We start from the raw sequence: 11,514 nt of genomic DNA, 5'->3' as shown, positions 1-11,514 counted from the left end.
GAAATGTTTAATAGTTAAAACAGTAACTTATTAAACATACGATAAGCACACAGCAAAAACGCAATGCACTCATAACCTACAACGTTCTTAAGAGAACAAAACTGCTCTGATACCAATAATGTAACATCCCAAAATTATACAGTCATCAACCATATACTTAGAATAATTACACGTATTAATAACCCAAAACAGTTTTAAAAGAAAAGGGAATAGATAATAAACAAATGGCCGAACGGCCTATCATGCATTAAATAACGAGCGTTTACAAAAGAATAAGGACGAACGGTTTACAAAATTGACCGAACGTCCAAACTATTACAAACAACCAAAGAGCGCTCGCTCACAGCCGCTCGACATCCTAAATACACTAACTAGAACCGAACGTTCACTGTTCGGCCTTCACTTCAACTTCGATGAGGTTGTCGTCCTCCAAATTTTCTTCTTCCAGCGTTTCTTCAAGTAACGCCTCACCATCTGCTCACATCCACACGGATGATCATTGCATTCGACAAGACGGGTATACATAGACGGGACAACACAATGGAAAACGCAAGGGTAAGCTTATTGAATTTAATTCAAGTCAAACATACAGTTCATACATATCAAACATATCAATTTATTCGTAACACATGCATTCAAATCAGACATTAACTCAACCAAAATCCTGATACTAGACCGACCGTCCGGACTGTATGAAACCTGTGTAGCTAAGGCGTCCATGCACTCAGGTGGGGTAACTGGAATGCTCATCAGTATCCACCTGAGGTTAGTCTTTTTGCCAAGTTACAGTTATGGACTAGACCTCCTGCCATTCCCACGCATGACATACTCCTCTCTACTTGAGAACGAGCACTCACGGAATATCAGGATGGATCACCATCTAAGCTTACCACGTTCATACAACAAATATCAATATCCAGTCAAGAGTCGTTCCACCCTGGAACGCTCGTTCAAATTCCAAAATCATAATATCAATTCATATATGGTTCGCACATTTTATACTTCCCTCAACATCACATTTTCATTCTTAATTACACTTCCATAAAAAGATGAACGTTAATTCACTGTTTGGACGAACGCTATTTGAGATCAGAACGAACGCTATTTAAAGATCAACGCTCGACAAGGCCGAACGCTATTAAAGACTAACGCTCGACAGAGGCCGAACGCTATTAAGGATGTACGCTCGACAAGGGTCGAACACTATCAAATACGAACGCTCGACAAAAGAACGAGCGCTATCACGAACGAACGCTCGACATAAGGTCGAACGCTACCAAAGACGAACGCTCGACATAAGGACGAGCGCTACTAATCGTTTGCCTTTTTGAACGAGCGTTCGGTCTAAGACCGAACGCCACTTAGGACGTACGTTTTTAGGTCAAGGCTCTTAGCTGAATTCAAAATCATAGAAATTGGAATTTATATAAGATGAGATATTTAAAGTTTATGTTTTAATAATTTGACTAAAAGTTCAAAGGGATATTATCAGACTTCTCAATTCTCACACAACACTCGTGATGTTTACGTCTGGCCGAAAGCACAACGTAAAACTATATAAGAGGGCGTTCGTCCTCAAAGGGAGTCCTTTCCAAATGAAAGGGTCCGACTACTACAAGAATTTACTGATAATACCGAACGGTCAATGACCGTATCGATACGAACGTTCATTTTCATGGGATTTTCATATTTACATTCCACATACAGTAACCATATTTTCCAGTATACACTTTCATGCATTAAATCAATCATACCATAGTATTTTTCCATGCTTCTCATGCTTTTAATCAACATCATATACTAACATTCAAATATCAAAATCATCCACATACAACGTTACAGAACATTCATACACTCAGCATATAATTTCCAGTACATACATGCATCGTTTTCTCATATCATCTCAGAATCATATTCATAAACTCCAAAGTCCAATATCATAAATCATATTTCAAGCATTACATAACGCACATGCAGTACAGAAATTTCATGAATTAAACCAATAAGCTTCCCTTACCCGGATTAAGCAACGTGCGTTCGTTCTTCAGAGAGAGAGAAAACAGATTCCAGTATACTCCTCTACCCTTAACGTTTAAAACCCCAAAACTCCTCAAACTAAAATTACAGAAAAACCAATACTGGTTCAGAGAAGGTGCATGCAGATCAAAACGAAGCTTGCATGTTGAAAATGAAGAGTGGTTGAGGACGTGAAACTTACCCGTTTCAGAATCCAAAACCGATCGGTTTGATGGAAAGCTCACGGTGCAGGGACGCTTCTTACGGTGCTGAAACGTGAACGGAGCAAAGGGTGGTGAGTTACAGAAGAGAGAAGAATGGAGGTTCTAGAGAGAAGGTAGAGAGTTTGAGAGATCAGAGAGTTGGAGGAAAAAGATGAAGTGCACAGAGAAAGGGAAAGAGTTTTCCAGAAATCATTTCTTTCCTCACGCAGGACGATCGTCCAACCGCCTGCTGCCACTTGGATTCCATTAACGCTTTGGAACGTTCCAAAGTGACATTTGTCAGCATGCATGCATTGTGAACGTGAGTGCGTTTTAAATGAAGGGCGTGCGTGTCAAATGGAGGTGTACGCGTGGCAAGGTGCATTTATGGAAGTAGAGAGGTGAATAAGCAGGTTAATTAATGGGGCGTGACAGTATCAAAGCCAAAATATTACGAAGATAATTCAAGATAACTTCTTCTCATCCACTACAGAGCTAATTTCTTTCTCTTCTCACTCACCACAAACATTAATAAGAAAAAATCTAATTGAATAATTTTAAAAATTAAAAAACTTAATTGTATTAAATAAGAATTACAGATTTAATTAAATTTTTTAAACAAAATTAAGGAAGAAAAGGAAATTGATCCAAATAAATAACTAATTTTAAAACTGAACAGCACGACCTTCTGACAAGCCTTATAAACCTTATACGTATATATTATAATTTGATGTTTTGTATAATAGAGTTAGAATCTCGAAAAGGTAAATTAGTTTATTAACTAACGGCCAAATAAATTAAAATAAACGATTATGCTAAAGTTTGACATGGTTTAACAAAGATACATTGTAGCAGTTAAACTATTGCAGATAATTAAATATACGTATATTGCTAATTTTGGTCACTGAAATGGGGTCTCATAATATAGTGGTTGTTGTGTGTTTGGGGTAACACTGAAATTACTCCCATCCCTTTAATTGGAACCGAAAAAGGGTATCATCATCACATTTAAGTTAACCAACAAAGAAATTGGAAAAGAAGAAGCAGAAGAAAAGAAAATGAGCTTGAAAATGCAGCTTGGTTTGTTGATGTTTGGGACCATTGGGTCGATGCTGTTGGAATCTGTGAGTTGTAAAAATGTTCATGTCGTGGGAGACCAATTGGGCTGGAACATCCCCAGCCGACAAAATTTCTTCGATGATTGGGCTAAGAAAAAAACCTTCGTCGTTGGTGACCAGCTTGGTATGTGCTTTAGCTATATTCCTTCAAACTATTTATTAGATAAATAAAGTCTTAATCAATAATTCAATCTTTATATATAAATTTGTTATATTTAACCTAATAGATGAAAAAAAAAATGCAGTTTTCCAGTACCACCCTGGGCTGAACACAGTGGTGAAGGTAAATAAAGAGGATTACGAGAATTGCACAACGAAAAATGTTATTGAGACGTATTTCAATGGAAACTCTTCTGTTACTTTGGAGGAAGCTGCTGACTATTATTTCTTCTCTTCTGTTGGGAAGCATTGCGAGGCTGGCGTAAAGCTTCACGTCACTGTTACTAATCCCCTCAAATCCTCTCAGTAACTTCAAAATTTGCATATAATATTCAAAATTATCTATGTAAAGGATTTATTCACTTTAGATTATTTTAACTTTTAACCCTTCTTATAGTAAAACCTCCCATGCTATACTGCTTATGCCATAAATTATAGTTACATCTTTTAGATGGCTCAAATTTTATATTTTTTAATTATATTTTCAATCTTTATTTTTTTTACCAAACTGCGGATTAGACTTAATAAAAACCGACTGCGATGACACAGATTTAAAAGTCTATAAATTCACATTAATACTTTTTGTAAAATTTGTGTTTTATTTAAATTTTTCAACTTGTCAACATTTAAAACGATTTTTCTTTCTTTTTATTGTTTTATTAATTCATCACCATACTTAAATATATTATTTTTATTTTTTAACTCTTTATCATAATTGATAAATGTTAAGAATATAAATTTTAATGACCAGGAAATTATTAAAGATTCAATTGCTTACTTGATTCTTATGTTAATTGTTTTTTTTTTTAGTTTAGTATTCGGTTGTAAAAGTGTATAGAATACGTTTTAAAATTGTAAAAATTGTATGAATCAAGCTCTTTCCGTTAAATTGATATAAACGGAACTAACTCCACGTTGATGTGGCTATGAAATATAATTTTTTTCTTCTCTCATCTGCTCATGTTTCTCAATTGTTGTTGATATGAAAATTAATATTGTAATTATTTTATGTTAATGCTGTCCCCAGTTTTGTTTTCGATTTTCTTGGATATAAATTCTTTTCAAGTTTTCATACTAAACACATTTATATGATATTACATTCAGCTTTAATTTTATTAAAAATAATAAATAATTAATATGTAAAGTATTTATTATTTGTAACATCCCAGATTATATAGAAACATATAATATAGTAAGTCCACATTTTAATATGAGAGAAGTGAGAAGTAAACTGTAAGTAAAATATTAAAGTTACAGTCATCCCAGAATAGGTCCTAATTTAAAACTTTAAGTACTAAAGAGTAATTCAAAATACATGAAATAACTAAGAAAATCCTAAGGAGACTAGGCTGCAGCATCATCTTCCTCCAAAGCCTGCTCTAGAGGCACCTCATCCACCTCTGCTCACATCCAAGTGGATGATCATTGCAAAAGAAAAGCATACCCAAACAAAACACAAACACAGAAGCAAGGGTGAGCTAGATATACAAAAATCATGTTATAACAGTCACAGACAACATGCAAGTAAGGACAAATACACTACACAAACATGACTTGTTGCACTTTAAACTTGACTCGTCCGGACTTAGAATGAGTGTCGAGCTATGGCGGGTCATGCACTCGTGGTGGCTTCTACTGCTTTGCAAAGTCGTTGCCAATGGGTTTCACCCTACCACACTCACGAGGTTAGTCCGTCATCACTCACATTGGGCCATACTAGAAGCACCCAAGACTAGGACCTCCTGCTACTACTCACGACATGGTTCAATCCTCTCTACTTGAGAATGATTGACCATTGTAGTTTCAGGATAACCCCAAAGACTGAGCTTCCATGAAAATCATTCTAAACACACTAAAAGGGCACCACCATGTATCCCTCCCTTGAGGATCATGGAATTATGTCCAATACTGATACTTTTCACTTTCAACACAAAATACATCATACCTTCACATACTTTCAATTTAACCACATTACAAAAATCATACTTTACACGAAAATCATCACACACACTTAATTTACCCAAAACAATAGCTAAAGAACTTGAACCGAACGCTAGGAGCTTTGGCCGAGCACTTAGAACTTTGGCCGAACACTGTGAGCTTTGGCCGAGCACTTAGAGCTTTCGCCAAACGCTATGAGCTTTGGCCGAGCACTTAGAGCTTTGGCCGAGCACTTAGAGCTTTGGCCGAACACTTAGAGCTTTGAAACCGAGTGCTAGTAAAAGACCGAACACTCATTAAGAGATCGAGTGTCAGTACAAGATCGAACACTCTTTAAGAAACCGAGTGCCAGTACAAGACCGAACACTCTTTAAGAGACCGAGTGCCAGTACAAGACCGAACACTCTTTAAGAAACCAAGTACCAGTACAAGACCAAACACTCTTTAAGAGACCGAGTGCCAGTACAAGACCGAACACTCTTTAAGAGACCGAGTGCCAGTACAAGACCGAAAACTCTTTAAGAGACCGAACGGTCATGAAGTGGTAAGACTCAAAAGAGACCAACCCAGTTATGACCGAGAGCAGCACAAGACCGAACGGTCAACTGCAGCATTCTGCATAATTGTGCAGAATTCTGCATAATTGCGAACAGAACCCAACATGATCATTTCTAACCATTTTTACTAACTTCTAACACCCTTAATTCTTGTTTTATACTTAATTAAACTTATCTAAATGATTCTAAACATTCCTACTACCATTCTAAAGTGATTAAGACTCATTTTCAACTCTAAAACACCAATTTTCCCAACTTAGAGATCCAAAACCCAATCCTACTGCTTTGCACCTATTTTGATCAATTTAGTGACTCAAATAAGTCACAATACACTAGCTAAGATTGCCCCAATAGCCCAATTGCGCTTTAGGCCCCAAATGCCCAAAATCACTACCTCACTTCCCCCAATTTGACCTAAAACACCAAAATTTCACTTAACTTTCCATTTCATTCAAGCTATAACAGATATATCACTCCAAGCACTTCCAACACGCCCAATTACAGCAGCTAGATTCAACCAATGCAGTTTACAAACCTCACGCTACAATTTCATACATCACACGCATCAACATGTATGACCAACTTACTTTAGAACTTAAACAAGCAAACCAAACAGCACACCCATTAAGGAATTTAGCATACATACAAATACTGCAGGCAAATTGAAAACAATATCTAGCTCCCCTTACTTTAGGGTTTCACAGCTAAGCTCACAACTTGATTCGACAGTGCTTGACTCCGTAAGAACTCAACCAAACCCTACAAACCACCCAATGGGTGATAGAACAACTCTTTAGAGCTAATTTTTTGACAAGAAATTGAAGGATAAAGTTTCTAATTACATGCCCTAGGTTCCCAAAAGAGGAGGAAAAAGGAGAAACGACTTACCTGCTGAAAAACGAGAATCTAATCGGATGGTTGCGAAGCTCTCTGCGCCGCGGTCACTTGAGCACCACCTAATCAAACATGCAATGGCTGAATGTGAGGGAATGGTAGAGAGAAGGCAGAGAGAATGGGAAGCAACTTTCTAGGGAGAGAGAGAAGACATTTAAATATAACTTAATATGCATGTACCGAAGATGTAAAGGACCTTGTTGGTGATGATATCAAGACCCTTATAAACTTGGATTTTGTCAGAGTTGATGATTTCAGAGGGAATTTGAAGGCTTTCAAACTGCAAAAAGAGAAAAGGAAAAAAAGATGTCTTACAATTATGAAAATCATTAATATAGAAAGAGTAAAAGCTGAACGTTGGAGACAAAACAGAACAGATGAGATAGAAGAAAAATATCAGATCTTATAGCACGTTAGCGCGGAGTTAACTTCGTTCACAACCATTTAAAGGAAGGGACTTAATTCATACAATTTTTATAACTTTGGGACTCAATGCATGTACTTTTAAAACAGGATATTAAACTGAAAAAAGTCACTTAATGTAGGGAGCAAGTAATCTATTAAGCCTAGATCATATAGTACAACTTAGTACCATACAACCCCTTTTAACCTTAGTTTATCATGTGCTAAAAAAATCTATTTAACTTAATTGGAAATAGGTTATTTTCACTTAAAGAATTCAAAAGTCATCCATCTATAACTTTCGCTACTTCAAGCACTCATTATAGTTATATGATACTAACCTTATTATTGTCATTTTAAGCAACAAGTTTTGTATCTTGAAATTCTTTTAATTAATGGCCTCAAACATCTTTGTCAATTAAGAAGTAAAACACTTGATTTTTTTAAGCTTCTAAGAAATGTATTGCATATTACAAATCATCTTTACAAGTAAGTTATCGATAATATCATTTGCATCTTACAAACGTTAAAAAGTTTTAGTTGCATTTTATAAGCAACAATTAGAAATTTTACGAACAATGATCGAAAATTTTACTTACATAACGTCACACTTAAATATATTTCCTTTATTTTTAAATTCCTTACATAACAAAATTCAAGTTAACTGTTCAAAAATAAACTTGATAACTAGATAAAAGGTGGTATGGATTTTTTTTCTTTTTCTAAAATTTGACAATGAGATAATGTTAGATGGAAGATATTTTGGCATTTCCCGAGAGCAAATAAATGGAGTTTTGTTGTTTGCGTGTGTTAAAAGACGAAATGAATCATCAAAGGAAGTATGGCTGGAGAGACAGAGTTCTGAGTATAGCATTTATGGTAGATGAACGATACGATGATGCTGATAAATGCAAACATGCACAATGCGAAGCCGCACACCTAATTGCTACTCCTATAAATGTACCATAGTGTGACCCAAAACCCAACTGGGCCTCCCTTGCCCATCATGTGTTCCAAAATCCCACTCTATGTTATATTGTGGGCCAGGCCCTTCACTTTTCACGCAATCCACGCATGCATTGCAATTGCAAATTCATCTTTCTTTCTCATAACCACTATTACTATAAACATTACTTTTATCTATCAGTTCTTCAAGCTGGTTTTTACTTTTATCAATAAAATATTTCATTTATTATAAAAGTAATTAAACTAAAATTTTATGGAGGAATTTTTATTTTTTTAAAGAAAAATAAAAGTTAAAAATTTGGAAGGTAAACCTTACAGGACCGCGATGTCTCGAGGGGAGTAAAAATATAATTTTGTGCAGAAACAAAATAATTAAAAAAGTGAAGATTATCTACAATTTTCTTATATCCCTTTCTGCTTTTTCATGCGGTTAATGGCAGAGCCATAAAAAAGTATTCAAGCATCGGCCACTTGCTCCTCTGTTTCTGTCAGAAAAAAAACAACAACTGCACCTGGTCGGTTTCCTTATTCAAAGGCCAAACCGTATTTCCATGTTCGCTTTCTTTCAAACACTCAAATTTTTCTTTCATTTCATACCATTACGTGCTTCTCACCAAGATTATACATATTAATTAAAAACATGTATAATTTTTCGAAATATAACTTTATTCAGTTATCCTAACGATACCGTCTGATCTTATATTATTCTCGTTTGCAAGCCTCAGTTCGGCCAAAACTGAAAATGAAAACGGAAAAGAAGCTCAACAGTGCGTTTGGTAGAGCTTTTTTCTTTCTTTTCATTGCTTTTAGCATCGGAAGAGAAAAAAAGAAAGTGAGAGTTTACTTTCAGAGTTGACAGGATGCAATGTAGAAAAACGTTAAAAAATTCAAATAATATAAATTTTTTTATATGTGAATTGTACTCGTGTCTAACTATCTATGAGGTGATTCTTCTTGGAAAAATAGATTTATATATTTAAATTAAGTTGAGATATGGTGTTTTGTTTGAAAGTTCTAATCCTAAGCTGCAGAAATTAAGCAAGAAAATAGGAGGTAGCAAATTATTCTGGTAAGAAAGTGGTTTTGCAGGGTTTGAATATCCGGTGAAGTGTGTAGGTGACGGCATTAATTTCACTGAAGCAAACACTACAATAAACAGTAGAAAGATTTCTGAGCACATGTACTATACGTTCTATTGTACTGTTTATGTTAGGTGTCGGCGTTACTTGCCAAATTCATTTCAAAATTTAAAGTTAAAAAAAACAAAATTAAACATCTGAATACGAAAGCTTAAATAAAATGTTCATGAGGATTCTTATTTGACTATTCTAAAATGTCACGTACATTTAACAATTAAAACAAACATACAGAGAATATAAATTTTCAAAACTATTTTTTTTTTAGTAAAAGAAGTTTTTTAAATATAGATGTGGAGTGATTTATTAAATCGTAATTAAATATATATATATATATATATATATATATAGTGTTTATATTAATATAATCTATTATTCGTTAACGATTTTAGTTTATTAAATTATTACGAAGTTACAAAATAATAATATTTAGTTATGTAGTGTTTCTATAATAAATGTTAAGACATTCCAAATATTTTGTTATATTTAATTAATTTTTTGTTGTTGATAAAAATAAAATTCTCAATAAATACATTTAATACTAATGTAAATACATTCTTATAATATTTGATACAAGAAATAGTAGAATTTTAATTAAAATGACAAGTATAAAGGAGAGATATTCTCTCATCTCTTCTTTTATACATTTTCTTTCAGTGTCTTGATAAAATCTTCATTAAACAAACTTTAAAATATACTTAAAAACATATAAAAAGTTGTTTATGGAGTTGGAAATCAAACACGATTTTCATGGTGTTTTTGACGAAGATATGACTTCATGAAAGAACATTGATAAAAGAAAAAAAAAGGATATTAGTTGAAATGAAAAATTATCACAATTTAATAAAAAAACGTAATGCTCAGTGTAATTGAATATTGAATATTTTGTTTAAGAAAAAATAGGTTGAAACTAATTGAAACTTATATGCACTTAATAAAATGAATCCTTATACTTACAAATTTCATACCAACATCACACATTTGGTTGTTTGTGAATTTGAATGGTTTAGAGTTTTATTAACCACATTAGTCCAATATTATCCATTTTAACACATTTTAAATTTATTTAATTAATCTGAAGTCTAAATCTGACTGAAGTTCGCTGTTAAAAATATAGTGATAATATCTTAGTTTCAAGTTTTATTATTTTTTAATTAAATGTAACTAAAGAGCATTTTTATTAGTATTTTAAAAAGTAACAAAATAGTTATATACTACTTTGTATGGTATCTTTCACGTTCAAACATCTTCTTTTCTTATTAGTGAATTTCTCCTATTTTTTTAGTCACTTTCTGATAGATACCATTGGTTAGACAAAATTTAAAGAGTGGAGGTAAATTTGATGGCTTGCACTATACATTTTTTTTAACGTATATCAGAAAGATAATAGTAAGCATTGTTTTCAAAAACGAAATTTCGTAAAATTATTTTGCACACTTTTATATAAACATTTATTCATGGATGGTAAATTAATTACCTTAGAACAATAATCTTCAACAAAAAAAAATGACGGAATAACCTTCAAAATTAGTAGTTATGAACATTATTCATTCTATCTACGCCATTTTTTTTAGTTATATTTATTTACACACTTTAATAGAGTTATCAGTAGACGATACATTACTGAATTAGAAAAATAATCATTCACTAAAATGTGATATGAATTGCATATTTGCTTTTATTACTAAAAATGTTATTTTCAAAATACTTTATCAGCGTTGAAGATTTCTTTCATGTTTATTGCAAATTTAAAATAAATATTCATCATTTTTCACAACAGTCTATGTATATAAATTTTAACATAACACAAATAAATTCTCTTAACATTCTACTTAATAACATGACATATTCCTATATTATAGTTTGCTTATTTTAAATTATATGTAATCTTATGTTTCATGTTATTTAAAATTGTATAATCTATTACATGGTATAAAGTGTTAAATTCTTTTGAGGTCAATTGTAAATAAAGAATGATATCAAAATTAACCATTCTAGAGAGGTAAAGACAAAATTAAACGGTGTAGACCAGTAGATGGATGCATGAACAATGGCGGTTTGTTTTAACCTGCAAACTCGTGTACCAAGAAGGTAAATAACACCATTTGCTGCTAAAAATAAA

General features: G+C 33.1%; 1 protein-coding gene across 1 annotated transcript; it reads left to right on the top strand.

Annotated features, from left to right (window-relative positions):
- Positions 1 to 3,142: 3,142 nt before the first annotated feature.
- Positions 3,143 to 3,852, top strand: LOC108346429 (stellacyanin). Its single transcript, XM_017585511.2, has 2 exons — positions 3,143 to 3,461; positions 3,583 to 3,852. The coding sequence occupies exons 1-2, from the start codon at positions 3,278 to 3,280 to the stop codon at positions 3,804 to 3,806; spliced, it is 408 nt and encodes a 135-aa protein (XP_017441000.2). The 5' UTR covers positions 3,143 to 3,277; the 3' UTR covers positions 3,807 to 3,852.
- The last annotated feature ends 7,662 nt before the right edge of the window (positions 3,853 to 11,514 follow it).

The sequence above is a fragment of the Vigna angularis genome, chromosome 1 (genome assembly GCF_016808095.1).
Source record: "Vigna angularis cultivar LongXiaoDou No.4 chromosome 1, ASM1680809v1, whole genome shotgun sequence".
Lineage (NCBI taxonomy): Eukaryota > Viridiplantae > Streptophyta > Magnoliopsida > Fabales > Fabaceae > Vigna > Vigna angularis.
Note: the sequence above shows the minus strand (reverse complement) of the source record. Positions and strands in the feature narration are given on the sequence as shown.